Here is a 27,039-nt window from a genome sequence, read left to right on the forward strand (position 1 = left end):
ACACACACACACACACACACACACACACACACCCGCAACACATCACAAGCAAAGTCAAAAGGACCACTTGGGGAAATATCTGCAACCTTTAAGACTAAAAAGATACTGTCCTTTTTTTTAGTAACACATTCAAACAAATCAATGAAAAATAAGAAACTCAATATAAACATGGAAAATGAAAAGACTTTGAAAAAGAAATGGTAATATGTAAAAGAAGTGTTCATCTTCCCTCATAATTAAATGATGTGCATTAATAACTATAAAGTTGATCAAACCCACAGCAGAGGCATTCTTAAATAGAAGTGTATGCAGATTGGGATAAACTTTTGGAAAGTCCAAGTGCAGTATTGTCAAAATTAATTCCACTATGAGAAATTTATCTTACAGGTATATCTACATAAGCATAAAAGTACAAAGGATTTTTATTTCAACACTATAAACAGCAAAAACTGGCAATAACTGAAAATACCCATCAATATGACATTAGCTCAACACATTACAGATTACAATAGTACGTCAATAGATTCCTATTCAATAATCTCACAAGAAATAAATCTGTACCAACTCATGTGCAAAGTTCCAGAATACTGTACACAGTGGGGTCCATCTGTATACTTTCTTTAATTTTTTAATTTTTAAAACATACACATGTATGACTTTTTAAAAAAATGAAAATGCTAATAATTAATTATCTGAGTGGTGTGATTTTCAAAGATGTTAGAAAGCTGTGAAAGCTAAGAGGAACAGATGAGCTAAAATTCCACGGCACAAAGATGGTAAATTGAGACTGCCTGCCGTTTTCTCCTCTAAACATGAAATGGCAATGAGGTAGAGGGACTCTACTAGAGGAAAAATAATTTTTAACAGCTTCAAGCACTGGCATAAAAACTGGAATACAAAGAGACCCAAAGCAGTGCTGCCTTCCTCCATGGGACATATCTACTTGTAAGACAAGGCAGAAGGCTGGGGACTGGTTGGAAATTTCATACAGTTTTATGGTACTTAGGAGACAAAGTCATACAACAGGGATGGATGTGCAACAAACACATGATGTGTTTATCTGCTTGGGGAGGGAGGTTCAAGAGCAAATCTCAAAACCTCCGAAGGGTTGAACTTTAAAAAAAAAAAAAAAAAAAAAAGAAAGCCACCACACTCTGAACCAAAAGCCATGCCTCAGCTAGAGATTGGGGGTGAGGGTACAAGGACAAGGCTAACAAAAGCAGAGTACAATTTCCCACAATCTCTCCATGCTCAGAGACAAAATTTTCCATTAAGAGAAGGGACCTGCAACAAGCACAAGACAAATCTCACTCTCAGTTTGAAACCTGGATACATTTTAAGTAATTTTGTAACCCAACCTTACCCAGCCCTCACCTTATATGCTTAACCAGAGGAAATGGCAAACCCTTTCCATGAAAAAAATATTAATTTCCCTACTTGTTATATACTAAGTATAGCATACAAAGAAAACATTTGTAAAACACACAAAATAAGACACAATGATAACCACCGAGGGAGGGGTGGTATGTGGAGAATAAAAACCCAAATTTTGGAATTAAGACACAAGAGTTTTATAATAAGAAATAATAAGAAATATAATAAGAAAATACAGGGAAGAGATAAAATAGATGTAAACATGTGCAATAGAGAACTAGAATTTATAAAAGAGATTCAAATGGGAATTCTAGAACTAAAAAATTATCTAAAATTAAGCTCACTGCATGTGTTCAACAGCAGACTGGATACGTAAGAAAACAGGCAAACTTTGCTTAAACACAGGTCATTAGAAAATATCCAAACTAAAGCACAAGTATGAGAAAAAATGGAAAGAACAGAACAGACTCTAAGTGATGCATGGGACAGAGATCTTTTATCACATATGGAAATGATCTCACATGGAAAGGAGACAAAGTAGCAAAGGCAGTATCTCAAGTCATAATAGCCACAAAATTTCTAAAGTGATGAGACATCAATGCACAAAATCAAAAGTTCCGCAAAGCCCAAACAAAATAAAGAGATTTGTACTAAAAGATCCTTTTTATATTTAAAATTGCTCTGAGTCCTGTTTATAAGTTATGGAAAATGTTGCTGTATCTTTGTTTAGCCTTCTGTGGGCTATGGTTCCCATGTTCAGTTTTAAAAGCTCTGGAGTGCTTTGTGCCACCAGTCAGTCCGGGACCTGGGAAGAGGTCTACTTCCAAGTCTTTGGTATGCTAAGTACGAACACACACACACACACACACACACACACACACACACACACACACACACGCACGCACGCACTGAGCCCAGGATCTCATAAACAACTTTATGGGGTTGTCTCCTCCATCTCAGTTAACCTACTATCCTTAGTTTAACCTTTTCAGTCCTCTAGATATAAACTAATAAACTGCCCACTCTAGCACTTTAGGGGTCAAGTAAGAGAAGGACAGTGAGAGTGTGGGAAAACAATGAAGCTGGCCTTGCCTTCTTGGAGCCACAGCTCCACCCTCAGAATTCTGTTTCGAGTAGCCTTATGTTGAAGGCTGCGGTCAAGGCTACTGGATTATTTGGAGCTGAGGCCTGACAGAAAGGAGAAAAAAAAAAGTGGGAATTCCCTTTCTCACTCCTCAAATTAGCTTTTTCCTGAACCTTTATTAGTTTGCACACATCCAGGTTTCAGCTTGCCAGCTCAGGGGATGCTGGAGAAAAAAAAAAAAAAAAAGATTAATCCACTGCTGGTAGTGAGACTTCAAAGTTTCCAAGTTCTTCAATGGGTGATCACGATTCTGGCCAGGTTTTATTGTTGAGCTTAGTGGGAAATAAAGGGTGGCATGTGTTTATCCCATCTCACCTGCAAATGTAACCTTTAATTTGATTTTTATCTTCACAGATATAAGATAGGTACATCATAGTATGTATTTGATATTCTGGAGCTCTTCTGGTTCTGTTTCTGTTGGTTGTAGATTACACTGACTTCTAAGAGAGCCTCACAGTCTTTGACTGTACTTGAAAAATTGTAAATTTTACAAATAAGAGGTCACTGCTTAAATCCTTAAAAAAGGATTTTTTTTATTCTTTTGCTAGGCACCTGAAGTCTAGGGCTAGAGCCAGAGCCAAATCTTGAGGTCCTTCTGAGTTTGCTTAACAACAGCCCACATCCACCTCAAAGTTAGCTGTTCAAGTTCCCAATGCTCAATATAGACATTTATGTGAGAGTGGTCTGAGCCCTGGTGGACTCTCTAAACTAGAATCCTGTGATTTTTACCAAGCAGTTCGTTTTTCTCAGCTACAATCTATGGACTAAAAATGTCCATGGAAAAAAAGACACCTTTTTGGGATACAGTTTCAGTGGGGAGGGGTAGGGATTTGACACATGCAGACTTTGCGCTCCTAGCAACTGCAGGATTTCAACTCCATAGCCTTTTCCTGGGAGTCTATTGCCCAAAAAGGCTCTCGGGTGCTTTACTATACTGGCAATGTCCCAGAGATATACGGCTTCAGTTCACCTCTTTGTGGTCTGCTTCTCTCTCTGTTCTGTGTCAGATAGTTCCTAGCTCTCTTTTTGAATTTTTATACTTCTTTGTAGCTACTTTTTATATTTAGTCTAACTTTTCTGACTGTTCTTAGTCAGTACTGGAAACAGAATGTTAAAACAAAGTTTAATTCATTTTGCACAGATTTTAGGTGGACTTTTAAATTAGAAGAGTCACATCCTTCTTTCACTCTGGTATAGTCTCTATTACTGTTACATGAATACTTTATTTTCCACATTTTCTTTTACATTTCCTGAAATAATGCTCAATGTTATTTATTGTTGTTCTATAGTCTGGGAGATTTCCTCAACTTTATTACCTACTCCCCTCTACTGTATGTTTTTGTCTTTGCTGCCATGTTTTAAGTCACTCTGAGGTATTTCTTTCTCAGTGACTGTTCCTTTTTCACTAATATCCTGTTCTTGTTTTAAGAGATGAATTTTTAAATCTCTCTGAGCACAGCTCTGGAAATGTTTTTCTTCTCTTTAACTATTTTCTCCAGAATCTGTAAGCTTACTCATTAGGCTCTCCACCATGCTTCCTCAATGACCCTGGTTCTCCTATGCCTGGCCATCAGTTTTAATTAACATAAAAAGACTAAATATAGTTTGCTCTGGTATCATCTAAACATATCTATCTTCTGGTCAGTTTTCCTAACTGTAGGTTGTTTCTTTCTTCTAAAGATTTTATTTGAGAGAGAAAGAGGGCGCGCGCGCGCGCACACACACACACACACACACACACACACACACACACGTAGAGGAAATAGCATAGGAAAGCAACAAGAGCACTCCCCAGTAAGCAGGTAGCCTGATATGGGGCTTGATTCCAAGACCCTGGGATCATAACCTGGGCTGAAGATAGATGCTTAACTGACCGAGCCATCCCTCCTATTTGTGGGTGGTCTCATTGTGTGTTCTATACAGGATGACCTAACTGTGCAAATTTTCTTCACTGTAATGCCAGAGTTACTAGGGCTTTATTCCAGGTACGACATCCAGAATAAAATGCTCCATTTCTACAAATGCTTTATTAATATTCCTTCAAGATACTCTTAGGTGTTTGTTTGGGGTAAAAGTCGCTGACCATATTCTGCCTAGGATAAGGAACGAGGTGTTGAGGACACAGGCCCCCTTTGCACTACCACATACTGCCTACCCTTTGCCACATCCAGTCTAGAGTTCTGATGGGCAATTGTTTCTCATGACTCAAGGAGTTTTAAGGTTGTGGCTTCCCTGCCTCTCATATCCTTCAGATCTCCTTTTTCTGTCTCTCAGGGGTCATTGCTATTAACCACCAAATTTACTATCTCAATATCTTTATATGTAATAGTATGGTATCAGTTAGTAACTATTATGTGCTGGCACAAAAAGTTAAAGGTGTTTGATCTATATAAGAATCTTATGAAATACAGCTGAAGAAAGTCAAGCATGGAGAATCATTTGCTCTCAGTGTCAGAGCAAGCTCTGCTTTATTTTACAAAATCAGAATCTTTTTAATTTAACCCACAAGTTTTGTTTCTAGATTACTAGTTCAAGCTCAGGAAATACAGAAACTGTGAAGGCTTACTTATTTTACACTAAATTATATAGTATTAGGAAATTGTGAATAGATGGTTATGTATCAGATTTAACAGGACATAATTCAGTAGAATGGATGCAAGTGAAAAGAGGAAAAATATCAAATGTTTCATTTTTCACTATGACTAAGTGCAGTATAAGGAAGAGTCAAAGTGAAAAAATAAAACACACTTCCTCTTCCATAGGCACAGCTTTTAAATTCAACTCCTAGTTTTCAAATTGCAACCCAAATGACCTAGATGAATTTTTCCTCCTTACTTCATTAAGACTGTTAAATTTTCTTTGATAATTTTCAAATTATTATACTGTTTTTATTGTTGCACTTCTCGAAATTTCAGAGAATATCCTTTGGTATCTAATGAAACCAAGTTACAGTAAGTCTTCCCTAAAAGGGAAAAAAAAAAATACAACTACAAGCTTACTCTTTGCTTCATTCTAACAGAAGCGTGATCAAAACACCACCAACACAGCATTATTACATAGAAAGGTAAAGTATACCATTATTCAAAATCTGGAATTCATTGATTGTTTTACTCAATTTATTTTCACAGAACAGCTAATCTGGCATTCATATTATTATATCAGAAAGGCAGTTAAAAATTTAGCAGTACTATGATGTGCACATTAGCAGGGGGAATAAATGCCTAACCATGACTTTTATGCTTCATTCAGATCATTCTAAGATTCACTCAGTGCCTTCTCAGCAGATATTTCATAAATGACTAATAGAAAGTACTTGTATACTTATTTTAAATCTTATTTCCAGGATACCAAAATAATACAAATAATAAAAAATGAAATTCTAGAATACATAATACCATATCTTAACACTAAGGATCCTAAAAATGTTCTAAGAGCTCAGAGAGAACATGTTTACATTTTACTAGTCTTTTCATTGTAATACTTTACTTTTTATTAACAAACAAAATCAAAAAACAAACAAAAAGCCTCAGTTTTCACAACAAAACTCACCAAAAATGTTGGTCTTCACAGTAAGTGCAAGATGAGTATTATTCCTTAGAATTTCAAGGGCCTTCACAAATGTAATATTTTCAAAGTTTTGTCCATTTACTTCCATTATCTTGAAAAAAGCATTTGTAAAATATAAATTAAGACAAAAACTGTTACTTCTGCACCCTTAAGTTTAATGGTGGAAAAAAAAAAAAAAACTTGAACAAAATACACCCATATGTGAACAATGGTTATCTCTGTGAGAAGTGGGGTTACTACTTAATTTTTTTTCTCTATATTTTGTTTCCCCAAATATCTACTAAAAACATTTTTTTGAAAGTTCACTCCCTCTAAGATTAAAGACATTTAAAAAAAAAACACAGTATAGTTTATATATGAAGGAAAAATTTTAATCATGTCAGATCAGATGATAAAAATTAGTGCCAGTGTATATATGTGCAAATTTTATTGAAATTTTCTAAGTGCAAATTTACTGCATTTAAGAGAGATAACTCATTCAAAAGTGATACACCAAATACATCTAGTATCATTTCCTGACAATGAATGAACCAACAAGTCAAGCAAAAAGTACCACTGTGATGAGTCCTTCCACATGACATGGCTCAGCCTTCAAAGCAGGGCTTTCCCAAATTTGGCTGTACCTCAAAATCATATAGAAAGCTTTCTTAAAAAATACTAATTCTAACAAAAAAGGATAAAGAGATAACCATAATGAGAAAAAAAGGGGGAGAGCATAGAGCAACGCTCCCATCGAGATTAAAATAAAGACTGAGAAGCAAAATATTATAAGAAGAAAAAAAAATCACAGAAATAAAATTCAGAGTTGAAAGAAGTCTTGAGTCTACATACTGAACTGTCTCAAATAGTAACCTGTAAGGATAATGAAGAGACTTAATACATCCCAATGAAAATTCTAAATTCCAAGGACAGAGAACAAAGAATCTGTAAGCATCACTTGCAGTACTGTGCAGTGGGACAAAGAAAGCTAGAAAAGAAAAATAAAGATTGGTTTGGACTTCTCCCGGGCATACTAAGATGTGAAACTTTTCTGTAACATCAAAGTTCTCAGGGAAAAAGAACTACGACCAACGAATATTATACTCCACTGAACAAGAGCATTATCAGACATGCAAGGACACACAAAACTATAGTACCTACTGGCCCTTTTTGAGAAAAGTACTAGAAAAGGTACTGGTAGTACTAGAAGACAACTGTGAAATGAAACACAACAATGGAGACACAGGGCATATGAAATGGAGGTGATCAATGAAATCAGTAAGACAGGTATAAATGTGTACATGGCTGTTAGTGATAAACTCACAAAAGTTAATGTAAATGTCAAGAGTATTCTTAAAAGAAGATAAACAACATTAAAAATGACTTAATAGCTAGACCTAAAATTTCAGGTTTTTAATAATAATTGGGGATACCGAGAGAAATAAAACCTGATAAATTTTCTCTCAAGAATGAAATAATTTGATTTCATTGTTTTATTTTTTCTGTGAAGAATGAGATGCTTAAATGTGTTTAAAATACTAGAACAATAAATACACCTAGTCTAGAATTCTAGCACTAGATATTCTTAATGACTGGAGTGGAGGAGTTAGGCCCAGAAATCTCTATTTTTAAAAAGTTCCCTCAGGGGAAGAAGGGGATCATTATAACTCTAAATCAGCTTCTTAACCCTTTGATATTTGGGCTGGGTAACTCCTTATTATGGGGGATGCACTGCTGCAGCGTGTTGGAAGTTGCTTAGTAGCATCCTTGGCCTCTACCCACTAGATGATGGTAGCAGCCCCCAGGTCATGAGACTCATCAATACCTCCAGACATGCCAAATGTTTTCTGAGGGAGAAATCACTCCTGGTTGAGAACCCCTGTTCTGCAGTGTAAAACTTTTAATAATGTGAATGTATTCATTATTTTATTTTATTTTATTGTGTTTTTTCTTAAGATTTTATTTATTTATTTGACAGAGAGCAACAGTAGGCAGAGAGGCAGGCAGAGAGAGACGAGGAAGCAGGCTCCCTGCTAAGCAGAGAGCCCGATGCGGGGCTCGATCCCAGGACCCTGGGATCACGACCTGAGCTGAAGGCTGAGCCTTTAACCCACTGAGCCACCCAGGCGCCCCTATTTTAAAAGGAAAGTACATTAGTATGATTTAGTTAAAAGTAAAATAAAGCTATATTCTAAATGAGTTAAATTAACTAGCAGAATTTTAAAATGGGAAAACATAACCTTCCCAAGTGATTCACATTAATTTGAAAAATGACTCTTTGGTGTGCATGAGAACCACCTAGAGACCTGTGTTAAAATACAGATTCCTAGAGCTCATCTCTGTAGAATGTGACTAGTATGATTAACAGAACTGAGGCGAGCTTAGGAATTACATTTCTTAGTAACAAGGTTGTCAGGAATCACATCTGGGAACACACTGCTTGGTCTACAGCTACCTAAAGTCTTAATGGAGAAAATAAAATCCTCACTAACTTCCTCCTAGTGTCTTTTTCCTGGTCCCTCACCTGGCTCCCTCTGCTTATGCATGTAGTTCTGTTACTTATATGAACACTATTTAAGCTGAAACCATCATTTATGGTAATCTTTGGCCACTTACATTTTTTTTAATATTTAAAGATTTCATTTATTTGAGAAAGAGAGTACTCATACAAGCAAGCATGAGTGGAGGGCAGAGGGAGAAGCGGACTCCCCACTGAGCAAGGAACCCCACGTGAGGCTCAATCCTAGGACCCCAGGATCACAACCTGAGCTGATGGCAGATACTTACCCGACTGAGCCAGCCAGGAACCCCTCATTTTAATTTCTAATTGAATTTCCTTAAATGAATCATGCTTACTTGTAGAAATATCACATGTGAAAAAAAACAGCAGACAAATACCTCCCAAAAGGCTTTAATTCACGTGGTTGGTTATTTACTTACCTGATCACCACGTTTCAGTCCAGCATCAGCAGCTTTGCTACTAGGTTCTACTCCTTCAACGAAAATACCAAACCCCTTCTCACTCCCTCCATTAAGGCTGAAATGCAGAGGGGACTCTCGGGAAGCCTTCTGCAATACCACCTGTCTCCACTTGGCCTTTGCAGCACAGGCAATATTTAATAACCGGAGATGACCATTCATTTTCTAAAAACATAAAAAAGGGTATAATGTACATAAATTTATGTCTGTATCCCTTAAAGGCTTTTAAAAATCACCTAAAATTATTAAAATTAGAGTTACCTTGAAATAGAGAGTAAAGAACATGGAAGCCAGGGTAAATAAAGCTGAAGGAGGGCAAACTTTCAACCCAGAGTGCTGTCAAGAAAACGATCTCACAATATGATTTTTAAAAATGGCTCAAAAGGATTCCAAAATGATATCTCTTCATGGAAGACAAAACGTTACTTCTCGTGGCCTAAAATTTCCTAATACATCTCCACTACTATCTTGCTCATCTCCAGGCCGTTACATAAATCCAGAATCTTTATAAGCCTTCATTTAAAACCTTAAAGGACCTGAACCACCTTTCCAAATACAGTCATACTGAAAGACACATTCAAGTCCCTACCTCTTCTGGGTATATTATTCCCATATTATTTTAGATCTTTCCTAACTTTAGTAATATTCTCAATTTCAGATTTTAATATCAATTTAATACTCAACTATTCTCAAATAGCATAGTATGTGTAAACCTCATAACTCATGCTCATAAAAAGCAGCTAAAGTTTCTTCCGGAAAGAGGCCCCGCCTTACACCTGTTCTGATCCTATTCTCCTAACACCTTGGGAGTATCAAGTAGAACTGAATAAATACCTGATGACTGAATGATTACCAAAAAAGAAATCCCATACTGTAAGGCAATTTCTGTTTTCCATTAGCCCATAAATATCTACACAGCTGGCACTAGAAAACCCAAATGATGGTGATAAGCTTCTTATCACCTCTTAATCAAGTTCCCTGTAGCTGTTCATTCTTCCCATTTTGTTTGCATAGAGCTGAAGGGCTGCTGAGAAAGCTACAGGAACTAAGAGGTAAGGCAATGGACAGAAACCTGCCTATTTGTCCCTTTTTCAACTCAATCCACTTACACTCTGAGTAACAGCAATGGTTCTTGGGCCCCCAGATTGTTATTATTAGCTCATTATAATCCTTATAACAATTCCCAGAAACTAGGGGCTACTACTTATAAAGACAACTACAGAAAAGGCTGGGCTACTTGCCCAAGTTTACATGTCTAACAAGTGGTACAGTCTGAATGTTAATTCAGGCAAACTAACTCCTGAACTGCATTATTAATTTACTTCCTAAAATTTCAAGTTGCTTGGAGGATATAAATCCAGTTGCAGTTCAAAGTTTGTATCTGTCAGAGTAAATGGAATTATAAATAGCTACTGTGTAAGTTAAAAGGACCTTGAGGGGGTTATCTTAGGTGTCGTATATTTAGAACAAGTAAAATCACATGCAGAAGGGAGACTCAGAATGTCTAATGTAGAGCTGATACATAAAATAGGCCTTTAAAGTTGCACAGAGTTCAAATAGCAACACTAGAAGAAAAGAATTTAAACCTGAGAACTGGTAAAGAATATAAAATAATCTGGCTGGGTAAAATCAAGGGTGCACAGATAAAAAGACTTAAAATGTAGGTGAGGAGCCTGAACATATGAGGAATTACTTTGATAGGAAATACTTTAGTTCATTGACAAAAAGAGAAATATTCGTCTCATTTATAGTTTAAAAACAATCTTTGGCCACACAAAATGGACTAGAAAAAAATACTAGAACTAAAATTACCTAGCTATTACAACAGATGAGGCATGATTAAATGAGGCCATTTTTAAATGGGGAGTGACAAAGGAATGGCGGAGAGAGAGGGGCTATAGGGAATATGTGTACTGCCACAATTAGTGACCTAGGTGACTGGAGTGACAAAGGAATGGCGGAGAGAGAGGGGCTATAGGGAATATGTGTACTGCCACAATTAGTGACCTAGGTGACTTCAGCAATGAATGGACATCTTGGTCAGGGAATTCAAGGAAAAGAGGGAGCCCACATAAACACCACAGTTCATAAGCTTGGGTGACTGGAGATAGCATTCTCATGAGTCTTAATATGAAGACAGAAGAGTGAGAAGGAAGCCTGATTTTTGCTTGGGTTAGTGCCAGAAAATGAGCAGAATCTAAAATATAAATTTATAAGTTCTCAGAGCAGACATTCAAGACACAGAAACAGATAAAAGTTGTGAATTGCTCTTATTTGGGAATGAGGAAAATCCCTAAACCTTGAAGAAGATAAATTCTTTTAAGTCTTACTGTATCTTCCAGATTTTTTTCAAATTCCTCCAGAAATTGAGTCATAGCAGGATCACCTTCAAAATCATTAAAATGATTATTTACCCATAATAACACAATCCGTGTTACCTGTGGAAACATGAAGGAGGCAGCATACAGTTATGAGAGGCTTTCTTTCTGCTGAGTATATTCCAAAAGCATGTCCAAAAACCAAGGGGGAACAGAGTTTTATGGCTAATCCCTTTACCCACTCCCTATACTGCATGCAAAAGGTTCATCCTAATAGAGAGGCATGGTTTAGTTTGACCTTTTGTTTCCTGGAGGACACAAGAAGGCAGAGAGGGCCAAGAGTATACCCTCAGTGGAAAAAAAAAACAAAACCACAAACCTGCATGCTAAGCTGTAAGAAATACATAGGATGTATACCTCAGAAAGTATCCTAAAATGTGAGCTTCTAAGGGTAGGCAATCATATCAAAAGTGTTTATATAGTCGAGCACATGTTTAACTATAAGTCTTAACATAAGCACACCTGAACTTGCCGTATTATAAATACCGTGACTTTTCAAAGTTGTAAAGTGATTTGCTTACTTCATGTCACAGATTAACAGAAAAGTTAATGGAAGCTGAACTGAATCATACACCTAGCAATGGAAGTAATTTAATTTATATATAAACTGAGGTAGAATACACATAAAAGCCAACATTTAGACCACTTTTAGGTATACAGCTCAGTGGCATTTAGTACCTTCACAATGGTGTGCAACTATCATCACTACCTAGGTTCCAGAACACTTTTATCACCCCAAAAGGAAACCCCTTCTGATTATGGAGTCATCTCACCTTCTGCCCTTTCTCCCAGCAGCCACTAATATGCTTTTCTGTCTCTCTGTATTATGTCTGTGGGATATTTCACATAAAATGTGACCTTTCATGTCTGGCTTCTTTCACTTAGCATTACGTGTTCAAGGTTCATCCATGTTGCGGCATGTACTACTTTCCCTTTTATGGCTCAAAGACATTTCATTACATGGCTATACCACACTTTGTTCCCCATTCATCAGTTTATGGACATAAGGGTTGTCTCTACCTTTTGGCTATTGTCAATAGTGCTAGGAACATCTATATCTAAGTTTCTGTTTGTATACCTGTTTTCAGTTCTTATGGATAAATACCTAGGAGAAGTGCTGGGCTATCTGGTAATTCTATGTTTTACTTTTTGAAGAAATGCCGAACTTTTTTCCAGAGCACCAGTAACATTTTATGTTACTACCAACAATGTATGGGAATGTCATTTTCTCCACATCCACATCTTTGGTGATGGTTGTTACTTCCTTTCCTTTTAAAAAGCCATCCTAGTAGGTGTGAAGTAGAATCTCACTGTGGTCTTGATTTGCATTTTCCTATGAATAATGGTGTTGAACATCTTTTTCATGTGTTTGCTAGCCATTTATGTATCTTCTTTGGAAAAATAGTCTATTCAAGTCTTTTGCCCATTTTTATGTTGTCTTTTTGCCGTTGAACTATAAGGATTCTTTATACATTCTGGATACTAGACCCTTATTAGATATAATATATTTACAAATATATTTCACCTATTCGATATGTGGCCTTTTCTTTCAATGTAAGGCTTTAATTTTGATGAAGTTTATCTGTTTTTAATTTTTTTTCCTTTGTTGTTTGTGCTTTGGATAACGTATCTAAGAAACGACTGCCAAATCCAAGGTCTTTTTTTTTTTTTTTTAAGTTTTAAAAGAAGAGGTTTTATTTTAGTAAAAACAGCACATATCATTGTAAAAGATTTAAACAATACATATGAATACAAAAAAGTTTAATAAGGTCATGATTTTTAACCTCTTCTTTTAAGAGTTTTATAGTCTTAGCTCCTGTATTTAGGGTCTCTGACTCATTTTGAGTTAATTTTGTGTATGGGATAAGGTAAGGGTCCAATTTCATTCTTTTGCATGTGAATATCTACTTGTCTTTCACTCATAGTTTTGCTCATTCTTCAGCATGCCTTTATCTCCTCAGCAACTGAGTTAACTACATATAACTCCAAAGGGGGTGGGGAGGCAAGCCTTTGGTTTAAACACTTTAGTTTCCTTAATAATGGAATTCCCAAGTCCAGGTACATCTAATTAATTTCTCAAGATGTAACTCAGGGGGCTGCCTGGGTGGCTCAGTAGGTTGAGGCCTCTGCCTTCAGCTCAGGTCATGATCCCAGGGTCCTGGGATCGAGCCCCGCATTGGGCTCTCTGTGCAGCAGGGAGCCTGCTTCCTCCTCTCTCTCTGCCTGCTTCTCTGCCTACTTGTGATCTCTGTCAAATAAATAAATAAAATCTTAAAAAATATAACTCAGATGATGGATATTGGGGAGGGTATGTGTCTTGGTGACGGCTATGTACTATATATAAGACTGATGAATCACAGATCTGTACCCCTGAAACAAATAATACATTATATGTTAATAATAAAAAAAAAGGTACAACTCAGAAAGACATACCAAGCAATTATGATCCTACTTTTATTTTTCTTAAAATAAGTAACTTCCTCAAGTTTTTTGCTGAGGTATTGCTAGTCTTTCCACTGATGTACAAATATCCCATGAAATAAGGTAAGATAATTTAAATTAGCAATGTTTAATGTAAAAAAAAAAAACAACATCCAAAAATAAAAAACAAAACTCAAATGTAGATTTAAAATAGGTCACAACAGAAAAATATTAAGGTCAAAAAGACTGTTTCAAAATTATTATAAAGTCTTTAATTCAAAAATCAACATATTTCTATTTTGGGGCTTACAAACAATCTTAAGCTCCCCTAAATATAATTTACTTGGTAAATATTCTTTCTAAACTATTAAGTTTTAAATGTTTTACTGATCTCTTTCAGAAACAAACATTTTGATAAAGTTCAAAAATATTCTTATGCAGCTATCATGTTCTCTGAGTTTATAGCTATACCACAGCTTATTTCAGTTTTTAGCTTTAAAGGCTTATATCAACTTTTTAACATGCTTTTTTCCTCAAAAATAACTAAGTAGATCTATGTTTTTTAGGTGAAGTAAATTTTGTTATCAAAATAAATATTTATCAAGTGTAAGGTTTTATGAATATAATTTATAGGTTAAAATCACTTCCATGCCCTTCATATTTATAAAACCAACCTTATCCCGTAAGTTGTCAATTTTAAACCATTCCAACAGTTTGATCCCAACATCCAAAGGACTTTGAAGAAATGTCCTGTAAGTTAGTAGGAAATCTTCTATATAAGTTGGGTCCACAATAGAATGTTCTTCTATTAAATGCATGATGAGACGCTCAGGTGTTGCCTAAAAATCCAAGGACAGAAAAGATGATAAACAAATAGCTGAAGAAACAAAAAAACTCTACTAATACTTTCCTTTGTAGTCACTCTATTACACAATTCCTCAAAGCAGAGTTTCACTGTTAAAATACTTAGCAGTGGGAGAAGGTAGTCCTTTACAGATTGCAGTCCATCAGCACCCAGAAGTTGAAAAAGAGAAAAGGCAGAGGAATGAAAATACCCAAAAGCATTTACTCAGTTTTATCTGTTTAATTGTCATTTCATCCTGGCAGGGCTTTTGAAATTCAGCGATTTACCCCTATTGGGGCTTTTTCTGTCATTTTTCCACAGTTGGTAGAGGCAGGGAGATGACGTCTTAAGCCACCAGATAGAAGAAGGTAAACTTAAAAAACAAAACAAAACAAAACCTTCCCTCCAAATTTAATCATCTTCAAATCTCTTCTGCCCCAGGCTATAGGAGCAGTGCACCAGTTTAAGACGGTGTGTTTTGCTGTTCTTACTTCCTAGAAAAGAAGTTTCTTTTTCTACGGTTTCTCCATGCTAGTTCACCATTCTGAGAGGAACCAGAAGTTCTATATATAGTTTTTACATTAATTCAGAGTTTTAACTGCTTGCCTGTCTCCAGATTTATAAAAAGAAATGTAAACAACATTTATCTACTGCTCTGCTTTAAGCTTCTGAATCAGTGTTAAAATTACCTTTGCAGCCTTTTCAAAAGTGTGGAGATAAACCATATGCTAAACCAAATATAAAAAGCAACTGCTGTCCATAACATCAAATTTCAATTCACCCAATTTCACTGATGAGAATAACTGTATGGTAAACATACATCAATACTAACAATGTTATCTAAGAATTTAAAGAAAGGTATATAAATCATTTCTCTAGAATGAAGTCAAAGTAAGGTTTTTCATATAACATTTAAGGGATGAGGCAACCACAGGTGCATTCCTATTCTTTTTCCACCCTCTAAAACAATCTAAGTCAAATAGTACGAAGTTGGGCTTAACTTTCACAAGCCAATCTTGAGTTGAGGTCTTTAAATCTGGTTCTTAAATCATGTATAGTTAAGTTGGGGGAAGAACTCATCAACATTTTAAAGAAAGGCCATTATTCTGACTGGTTAAATCACTAGGGCAGTATACCTACAGAGACTAAGCCATATATTCAAAACTATATTTAAAGGTGAGCCCCACAGTCATGCAGAAGCATGTCACCAGAGCATCAGGGTGGCTCAGTTGGTTAAGCAATTGCCTCAGGTTGTGATCCTGGAGTCCTGGGCTCCAGGCCTGCATCAGGCTCCCTGCTGGGCAGGGAGTCTGCTTCTCCCTCTGACCCTTCCCCTTCTCATGCTCTCTCTCTCTCTCTCACTCTTTCAAATAAATAAAATCTTTAAAAAAAAAAAAAAAAGGCAGCAGCATGTCACCAAAGGGCTCACTAGTATCCAACAAGGTGGGATTCTGGGAGACAGGATGAGCAGAGCTGGTAGGCAAAGGAGATGAATGGAATGGTGACACTGGCATGATAGAGACTGGTTACAATGAGCAAGCAAATAAATACAGAGAGCATAACAAGAGCCACTCCTGGAGAAGGCAGTTACAAATATGAAAAGAGAAAAGACAGGAAAAACTGTGGTATAGCACTGGAACTGGAAATGCTGGTATGAACTCCTGAGTATTACAAGTGGATGGAATCACATACAAAGTTATAGGTGCATATGCATTTACTGTAAATATACATTTAATATAAATATACTATATAGTATAGTAAATACATATACATCTTTTCTTGCAGTGTCTGATCAAAGGCTCTAAAAGAAATAACACCCAAGTAGAATGAAAGACTAAGTGCCAAGATCTTGGGTGGTGCTGGTGGTCGCTGTAAGAAGATTTTATTCATTTGAGTGAGCGAGAGAGCCAGAGAGAAAGAGAGCGCGAGAGACACCAGTGGTGGCGGCGGGGGGCAACAGGAGGGAGAGAAACAGACTACCCACTGAGCAGGGAGTCTGACTTAGGGCTCGATCCCAGCATCCTGGGATCAGGATCTGAGCCAAAAGGAGATGCTTAGCCAAATGAACCACCCAGGCACCCCTAAAAGATTTTATTTTTATGTAATCTCTCCACCCAATTGAGGCTCAAACCCACAAAGCTAAGATCAAGAGTAGCATGGTCCACCAACTCAGCCAGCCAGAGCAGCCCCCCACAGATCTTAGTTTTTAAATGCTATTCTCCATTAGGAGGATCTAGGGCTCTCTGGAGAAATGGCTGATTCCAAAGCTGGAACAGGAAAAGCACAAGATGAGCCTGAACATCATGTTTTGCCATAATAAGAAAGCTCTCAAGAAAGGATGGGGACATATCAAAAGAATACAGGAGACAGCCTTATGAAGGTCTCCTTAGCCAGATTTGGGACAACTTGACCACTGGAACGACGATAGAGAGTATAACACAAAAATCCATGCCAGTAAAACTGAACTGATGGGAGAAAAGGGAATTTTCATCCTTAGAGAAAAAGATAATAAATGTAAAAAAAAAAAAAAAAAAAAAAAAGGTGGGAGGGACAAAAAATCACCATTTCAGGCAAGAGTCAATGGAAGACTGGAGGACAGAAGTTAGCAGAACATACAGACACTATGCCAAAACATCTCTCCTCCAAACACTTAACAATTACAAATGGTATAGTGGTGACTTGATAGTGAAGAAATCTGACAGACATCAACATGACCAGATGTTTACAGCAGATTTTACCAATGGTGGGAGGGACAGGTTGACATTACATATTCCCTAATACAATGCAGAGAGAAGAACAGGACATCATTTCTGTGGAATTCCTACCAGAAAAGCATGAGTTGTGTCTGCTCATGAGGAAACATTGGAAAGATCCAATGACACTACAGAATAAAAGGTGTGTTCTTTAAAACTGCTGAGAATATGAACAGAAAAAAACTGTTCCTAGAGCAGACTCAAGTGACATATGACAACTAAATGCTACTGTGTTCCTGGTGAGATGCTGGATGAGAAAGGACAAAAGCCATTGCTGAGATAGTTGGTGAAAATCTAAATAAGGTCTGTGGGCTGAATGGTTGTACTGTATCAATTTTTATTTCCAACTTGAAGGGTTCCATGGTGTTTCTGTAGGACAGTGTTGTTTTTAGGAAATACACAATGGAATATTCAGGAGTGATGCATCACACTTGCAGACTGTTCTCAAATGATTCAGAGAAAGACCGCGACAGTGGAGAAACTGCAGTGGAATGCCAACAAGCAGTTAGGGATTCAGAGTGAGGGAGCTCAGCACTCTTCTTGCAACTATTCTCTAAGGTTGTAATTACTTAAAAACAGAGAGTCAAAAAAACATGAGCTCCCATAAAAAAACAGTCTGTGCAATCCACCCATATGTTTATCTTTTCTACATACAAAGCTTATTCTTATCAGTTTAGGAAAAGAAAAAGTGTTGCAGAATAGTCTGACTCCTGAGGGAAAATGGATCTGACATTAGTGCTTCACACTATTAAGTAAGTTAGTTCATGCATTTGTAATGAATAACAACACATTTACTTACTTTGCAACCAAGACTAGGTTGAAAAGAGAAATGGTTATATGTTTTTATTTCCTCTATTTCAACTATAATTTCTCTATCTTACAATCTAGAGATCTTCCAGGAGATAGGGTACTGGAAGATACTGGAGGGGGAGGAGGGAGACAAGGGGGCAAGTGGAAAAAGGGTAGGGGGAGGGAGCTAGAGAAAACAGTATGGGGATTAGTATTCAGACTCTACAATGTGCTAAGGTTTTTGATTTACCTCATTTAGCCCTAATAAAATCTTGACATATCATTTTCAGATAAGAAAACTGAGGTTCAGAGAAGATAATACCTATTTCAATACCATAAATATCCAGTAACCATTCTGCATCTTCATCTACCATTCTTCATACTTTTGTGATTAGTCCTTTCATTTTCTGTTTTGTTTCTAAATAGTGCTACTATTTTTTAAGTTTCAAACGTTTTAATTTAAATTCCAGTTAGTTAACATACAGTGTAATATTAGTTTCAGGTGTACAATTCAGTGATTCATCACTTATATACAAAACCCAGCGTGCACTGTCAACAAGTGCCCTCCTTAATACCCATCTCCTCATTTAACCCATCTCCCCCACCACCTTCCATGTAGCAACCTCAGTTTGTTCTCTACAGTTAAGAGTCTGTTTCTTGGTTTCCGTCCCACCCAATGTCCATTTGTTTTCTTTCTTAAATTCATATAGGAGTGAAACCATATGGTATTTTTTTCTCTGACTTATTGCTGTGTTTGATGAAATCAACTCCCATTATCAATGGATCATAAAATAAATTTGAAAAGGAACACTTTAACCATTGTATTCTAAAATAATATCCTACCCATACTAATATTAAATGCCAATGTCATGCTTATTAAAATGTGTAAAACCCAATGTAGAAAAAAGGAAAAGAACAGAATTAACACAATTAACACAATTATCTTGCACTGCACAAAAAGTGGTTCAAAGCCTTATAAATAAGAAAGTTTTATTCTATCAGTGTCTAGAATAATAAATAAAAACACCCACCTTGATTACAATGTGTCCTTTCCTGGTTCCACTCCGATCTAGTTCACGGTGCTCATGTACCATAACAATTTCTCCCTCTTCCTCAACTTTATGGGTATTTTTCTCCACATGATTTAAAATTCTCCAATAATCCTGCTGGGCTATGCAGACAAACTGTCCGAGAATAACATGGGGACAGTTAATGAACCTGTAGTACATAAATATATCACTGTGCACCAAGGCCGAACACAAAGGTAAGAAATCGAGTGGCATCAGTTCTTTTTTATACAATCCCTTTAACCCTTAACAAAAATCAAGGTGAAATAAATAATTCACGTACAAAGACACAAAAGAGGTTAAATCCTTTTGAATTCTGCTCTAAAAGGAGAAGTGAGCTTCTACTTCTCTCAAAACGGACACTAAGCAAAGAAAACATGAAGCAGGAGTAAGTTAGAAACAAACAGAACTTTGAAGTTCCTATTTTTTTCCTTTATGTAAAAAAGAAAGAAAAAAAAAAGGACTAAGCTGGCTATTACCCAATAGAGATTTAACAAACCAACATTTCATATAATCTCTTCTAAAAATTTGTACTTTGTTCAATTCCACAAATGTTTGAATCAGACATAAAATTTAGTTTCCTTTTATTAACTGTGAGGTTCTGAAAACTCCCAATTTTCAAATCAAGCTATTTTATTTTGAGGAAGAAAAAAGAGGCTCTGCCATTTTAAATCAACAACCAAGAATACAAGAGCAAAGAGATAAACTTACCTGACAATCATCTACTTTAGTTCTAACAACTCCATGCATGTACTGCTTATCCAGAGTGGGAGTAATTCCAAAACTATTTCCCATAAAGAGATTTTCAACTTTTCCATCTGGATGAGTGATTTCTACAGTGCCGTTTAAAATAACATACCATGAGTCAAGCTACAGAGAAAAAGACAGGTTTTAAGAATATTCTCAAAAAGATAGTTATACATTATCTTTGACATATAATCAACACATGGAACTTGTATTTTAGAAAAGAAAAGGATCTGGTTATATTACTTTATACTCTGTCAGAAAACATCCTATGCCTGTCTATGCAAACTAATAAAGCTTATTTTATTCTTTCTTCTTTTAGTCATGAAATGACATCAGAAGGGCTTTCATAATTGACCAAATGAGAAAATCAGAGTAAAATGATGCAATGGTTAAAATTATAAGCTCCTGAAATCTGCATCCAGTCCCTGCCACTAATTGGGTGAGTGACTCTGGGCAAGTTATTTAACCTCTCAGTGCCCCAATCTCTTGATTTCTAAGTGGGCTTAACAAGAATACCTATCATAGGACCTTTGTCTTAATGAGTTTAAACATACTAAGAAACATACTGAGTGCTTAGAACAGTGCCTAGGACATGGTAAACATTCAAAAGAAAAAACAAAAAGATAGCTAGTAATTAATTCAGAAAGATTACTAAAACCCTGAATTTTAAGGCATAGTTGACAAAATACTGAAAATTTCTCTTAATGTTAAGAAAATATTGCCTTCACTTATATAGCAACATATGATGCTCCTAGAAGTTAATTCGATGTGTATGAGGGAAAGACCACTTACTCTCCTTTAGTATGCTTCTTATCAGCCTACAGTCTCAACAGTTTAAAGGTGATTCAAGAGAAATCTGGATTATCAGTTCTGAAGGAGAATCAGTAGCAAACATTTTTTTTTTCCAAAAGCGTGGGTTGTTTTTTTTTTTTGTTATTTCAAATATGAAATTCACTCACTGTGCAATTTGTGGATAACATAAAATTGCTTGCGAACAGGGACTGTGTCTAGTTTTTCCACCACTACACTCCCTGTGTCTAGAACAGTACCCAGCACAAAGTAGGCAAACAATAAATTTTTGCTGACAGAACTGTGGAAAATTAAGAGAATATAAAAATTTGTGGAAAAGTTCTTCAAAATGCCACTGTTTATACAGTTGTTAGAAGTTTAGTTTCTCCACGTTTATATACTTTAAACTGCTGAAACAGTTAGTAGACTGTCTTGCCTTTTAAGAAAACTTAATAGTAAATTCAATTGTTCATGAAACTTTTTTCTTGAGTATATCCTATGTGCCAGATGTTTAGGATATGGGGAAAAACATGTAAATAAAGCTAAAGATAAGGCCCCTGCCTTCAAAGAGATGCCATCAAATTTTAAAATAACTTGAATGCCTACATATTACTTTTGCAGGCATATAATAATTACTTAACCATTGATTACTGAATTACATTTTAGTCATTTCCAATTTTTATTATAAATATGTTGCAATGAACATCTTTTGGCATAACTGAGTTTTATATTATGTACTGAACCAAGACATTCATGATGAGTGAAACAGGATAGACTGTTAATTCTTCAAGGCCCATGTTAAAAATTTCTAAATGACTTTCCAGAAATGCTACTTATATTCCTTTTAGCAGTATATGACAATTCTCATTGGCTGATATGTCAGCATTAATTTTTATTAATTAATAATAGTTTGATAAGAAAAACTGAAGTAATTCCTAACAGCAGTAATCCCTCTGCATCCTCCCTTCACCCACACAAAGTTACCAGCCAAACATTTCTTAATATAGAACTGCCACCACATAAATGTCTCAAGTGACAGGACTCCACCAAGAGGCATAGATATCAATACATTTTACTTCTTTTATTTTATTTTATTTTTTTTTTTAAGATTTTATTTATTTATTTGACAGAGAGAAATCACAAGTAGGCAGAGAGGCAGGCAGAGAGAGAGGAGGAAGCAGGCTCCCTGCTGAGCAGAAAGCCCGATGCGGGGCTCGAACCCAGGACCTGGGATCATGACCTGAGCCGAAGGCAGCGGCTTAACCCACTGAGCCACCCAGGCGCCCCCATTTTACTTCTTTTAATGTATAACATAAAAAATGGATAAGGAGAGTAAGTAAATAACAAATATTTTAAATAATGACATAAATACACAAAGATTAAGAATTTTTTTTAAAAGTATTAAAACTTGAGAGAAACAACTCTGGTTCAATGGGCATTATTTATTGAACATCTGTTCTATACTAGTTCACTGCTGGGAAATAAAAAGACAAAGCAAAGCAAAAACAAAAATAAAAACCTGCATCTTCAGAAACTGTAACAAACCCAAACTCAGCATTCATGTAAAAAAAAGTAAAGATTTACATAAGTTTATGGAAATTAAATCATTCTAAAAATTAGCTGCCACACTAAATAATATACAACATTAATATGCGAGCCTACCTCTTGCCCATCTTCAAGAATAATAGCTCCAGCCTGATCGACCACTTCAAAAATCATCACTGTGCAGAGTTCTCTCCTTACAGACATGGTCATGTTTGCAAAAGCAGGGAGCTGGTGCATAAACTCCATTAATTGTTCTATCAAAAAAAAAAAAAAAAGGAATTTTGGTATAGACACCATTAAAGGCTACACTTTAAAGATCCAATAAAATCTAGAATTGAATACCCAATTTCCTAATCAACCTATGAATTTATGTTGCTAACACGAGCAAACAAGGTACAAGATGACTGCTGGTTAAAGAAACACACACACACACACACACACACACACAAAATGATTTAATAGATATTTCAGAATCACACACACAAAAATAGGCATATTGGAAGATACCAAGAATTCACAACCTCCAGAGAGTATCAGAAACCCAGAGACTGAAACGAGGCTAATTTTCCTACTCTGAGATATCACTCCACGGTAGTTAAGTTAGTGACATCTTTCCATCTAACAGATTAGCAAAAAAGTCTTTTGTCTAGTTCTTACTGGAATAGAGTTAAAAAAATAAATTTCAACAATTAAGCAATGAAGGGTAACAAATCTGAATTCTAATTCCCAACTGTTGAATCAGCTGCAAGGTAACTCTTTATAACCAACTAATGTTTATGAGTGCCTGCCTTAGGCCAACATTACTGGTACAGATACATGAGTAATAAAGATAAATATTAAGGGAGAAATACATATACAAGCAGTCAGCTAAGAGATGTAAAAGAATTAACTCTAAGGTGCTATCTACCCAGATAACTGGGACATAATTATATTTCAATTTTTTAAAAACTGTGAAAAGAACACAGTATACAATTCTTTATCATTAAAAATGCACTTTCAGGGGTGCCTAGGTAGCTCAGTGGGTTAAGCCTCTGCCTTCGGCTCAGGTCGTGATCCCAGGGTCCTGGGATCGAACCCCGCATCGGGCTCTCTGCTCAGCAGGGAACCTGCTTCCTCCTCTCTCTCTGCCTGCCTCTCTGCCTACTTGTGATCTCTGTCAAATAAATAAATAAAATCTTTAAAAAGAAAATGCACTTTCAGTTTCTGTCCCAATACTATTCATGAGTCTAAAATGTAAGTTAATGAACTGTATTATGTCATTAGAATGGCAAGGAATGTTCAAATATACTCATCTTTACTCACAGAGATTATGATTTTTGGTAGTAGCATCTTCTGATTTGAATGACAGCTATATGGCTATTATGAAAGGGAAATCTAGGATAAAATCTTAATTGAATCATAACAATATATAATGACACTAAGTAATCCTGTTCTTAAAGAAAACATTAGCAACTTTAGTATTATTCAACCTCCCCAAAGTGATGAGTTCTGTAAGAAATACAAAAAGGAAAAATTCATAAACTTTTATCAAAAAATTATACACACACACACACACACACACAAATTTATTTTTTCTTCCCCTCAAGCTAGACAAGTAAAAAGATGACTTTTGATAACATCTGGAAAATTTTTAAAAAGTTAGACATCAGACACTGTTGTATTGGATCTTAAATATCTTATGGACATGAAGAGGGAAACTACTTTACTGTAGTCAAGCTTTTGTTTTATAACTGGGAGCAGCCAGAATATGAGGGCTATCTGCTTGTGACATCTATCACCCCAGTAATCACCAGTGTTGATTCAGATGATCTGCCTGGCTAAGCAGGTGTCCCCTTCCCCTGACTGTTTCATGTGCATCCCTATGCAAGCTGTGCAGTCAGTTTAAGATGAACTTTCCCTACAAAGGACAACTGTTATTTGGTCAAAAGTATACCAATAGCTGTACTCCCCTGCTGTATCTTCCAAACCCTCAAATTGGGGTAGCTAGCCTCCAAAATGGCTCCAAATCTCGTTATTCATGATCCTGTACAATTCCCTCCCACATTATATCACGGTTATTCTGTGTGACACTCCTGAGACCAAATCATAAAAGATAATGTGGCATCTGCCTTACTCTCCCTTGGATTACTTGATTTGGGGGAAACCAACTGCCATGTTGTGAGATTATTAAAGAGCCTATGGAAAGGCCCACAAAGCAGGAACTGAGGTCTTCTACTAAAAGCCATATAAGTAGCCACCTTGGAAACATATCCTCTAGCTCAGCCCAGTGAAGCCTCAGATAACTCTAACTCCTGCTCACATTCTGACTAAAACTTCATGAGAAACTGAGCCAGAACCACTCGGCTAGGGTACTTGTGAATACTTGACCCACAAAAGCTATGAGAAAATAAACATGTTATTTTAAGCCACTAAGCTTCAGGTATTTTGTTATGCAGCAAGAGGTTAACTATATATAAATTAAACTATAAAATTCTTATTGTGAACAGATATATATATTTTTTTACCAATATCATCATCAGTTTTGTCTGCAGGTTCTTTCTCAAGACATTCTCGAACAAGATCTCGTCCCTGCAGTGGATCTGTTCGATCTATCTCTTCATCTTCCTCTTCTTCATCTTCAGAATCAACAGGTCCTTCTGGAAGACGTGTTAAATCTACATCTCCTACTTCACTTTCCGTAGCCTACAAAAAGAAATCTTGATCGATTATGTAATAAAAATTGTATGACACAGCCTGAATTAATCAAAACTACTCCTTCTTAACACTACAAAGACAGCCAACACTATGTTCTATCAGAAACAAAATAGTATTTATAAAAGGCTTCTCTCTGCCCCAAAATACAGGCTCATGGTGAAATCCAGATGATAAATCTGAGCCAGTAAGTTCACAAAATGGTCAAGAGATGTAAACACCTGGATTAATACCAGTTTTCCAAATAACACATTTATTTTTTAGAAGTGTAACAGCTCCTAAAACATGAAGTGCAGGAGACAGTTTAGCAACATTCATTTTATGAATATCTATTAGTCTGTGCTGGGTGTTGCAAATAAGATATTCTTTCACTACAAAGATTTAGAGTTCAGTAAGGTAGGCAACCATGTAAATTAAGAACAAAAGTATAAAAATGAAAAGGACTAAAACAGACCAATTGTGAAGTAATGAAAACATAATCATAACACCCCAATACCTTTTTGTTGAATCTAACTGTGTAAAGAAGAGCTGAGAGTATTATAGCCAATGTCTAAAATAAGCTTATACTTGCAACCTCAACTTTGGAAATACATTGGTCTCATATATCTGTAAAGGAACTAGCAGATTTTTCAGAAACTACAAATTTAAATGTCAATAATAGAAAATAATGAAATAATAAATAATTGGGACATATTGAAGTAAGCTCTAAGGTGCCAGAGGACTACGCAGACAAGTAAGACAGGGGCACACACCTGCAAGCAACTAGGTTCCTTGAGGCCAAAACTGCGTTTGCTTTCTGGCTACAGAACTTTAGGGTTTAAGTGGAGTCGCTTCTGAATAATACATCCTTAGAACCACAAACTTGCTATAGCAGGTTATTATTTCTTTTAAAAGAATAGTTTATATTTAAATGTACACATGCTAAAATGACTTTCAAAAACCTCATTTATTTACATACATGGATTTTAATCCAAGAAACTAGTGTTAAAAACAAAAAAGGAATACTCTCTGCAACTTCCTCTATAGCTTAATTTTTCAGAATAGAGAAGGTCACCCCCAGAGTAGCCTTTATCCACTTTATCAAAAATTTAAGGACAATCTATTTTATATATGTGGGTTCTTAAACCAATGTCTTCAACATGATTTCAGGTTTTCATACCATGACCCAGACTATTTCAACAGTCTCCAAACCTTTTAGATTGTATCTGATAATAAGATGGCTTACAGCAAAAATAAGCAAGATTCAAGTCAGTTACGAGAACAACAGGCAAGGTTTATTGTGATCTGTGTGAGAAGTGAAGACACTTAAGAGGAAAATTCTTCAGAAAGAATGGAAATCATGGGTAGGGATTGTGAGAAGGGTACTAAAGGAACTCTTTTAGAAATCTTTTTCTTTTTTTTAAGGTTTTATTTATTCATTTGACAGAGAGAGAGCACAAGAAGGAGTAGCAGCAGGCAGAGGAAGAGGGAGAAGTTGGATCCCCACTGAGCGGGGAGCCTGACACAGAGCTCGAACTTAGGATGTTGGGATCATGACCTCAGGCAGATGCTTAAGGACTGGGCCACCCAGGCGCCCTAGAGATCTTTTAAGGACATCTGCAAAGGAAAGACTATAGTCTATCCTTATAAATATCTTCTTTAACTGTACTTTTGTCAAAGTACAATAAAAAGAAAACGGATGACTATCATTTAAGGGAACATATTAAACTATTAAAATGTTAAAAGTATACAAGATGTATAAGGTGGCAAAATAAGAATTAAAAATAGTGAAGAAAGAGTAGCCAAAAACATGCTAGGAATTTAAAAAGGATTTTGTAATTAAAAAATAAGTAAATAAAACAAGCTATGTAGAATCCAAGGTCTAATTCCTTGACTGAGCAAAGGCAAGTCAGGTCTTTTAAGGTGAAGTTAGATATAACAACCATCAAGACGAGAAGTCACTACATGATATTTCTGAGGATGCAGTTTGCTG

General features: G+C 36.0%; 1 protein-coding gene across 7 annotated transcripts in view; it reads right to left on the reverse strand.

Moving 5' to 3' along the window:
• RAPGEF6 (Rap guanine nucleotide exchange factor 6) overlaps window positions 1-27,039 on the reverse strand; it is a 192,975-nt gene that overhangs the window by 60,505 nt on the left and 105,431 nt on the right. For all 7 annotated transcript variants that reach the window (XM_047729928.1, XM_047729923.1, XM_047729924.1 and 4 more), the window contains 8 exons: window positions 24,881-25,058; window positions 22,494-22,630; window positions 20,007-20,165; window positions 19,260-19,412; window positions 14,517-14,681; window positions 11,374-11,481; window positions 9,005-9,208; window positions 6,068-6,176 (listed from right to left, as the gene is read on the reverse strand). In XM_047729928.1, the coding sequence (XP_047585884.1) occupies window positions 6,068-6,176; window positions 9,005-9,208; window positions 11,374-11,481; window positions 14,517-14,681; window positions 19,260-19,412; window positions 20,007-20,165; window positions 22,494-22,630; window positions 24,881-25,058 (1,213 nt within the window). The remainder of the gene's footprint in view (window positions 1-6,067; window positions 6,177-9,004; window positions 9,209-11,373; window positions 11,482-14,516; window positions 14,682-19,259; window positions 19,413-20,006; window positions 20,166-22,493; window positions 22,631-24,880; window positions 25,059-27,039) is intronic.

Source organism: Lutra lutra, chromosome 5 (genome assembly GCF_902655055.1).
Source record: "Lutra lutra chromosome 5, mLutLut1.2, whole genome shotgun sequence".
NCBI lineage: Eukaryota > Metazoa > Chordata > Mammalia > Carnivora > Mustelidae > Lutra > Lutra lutra.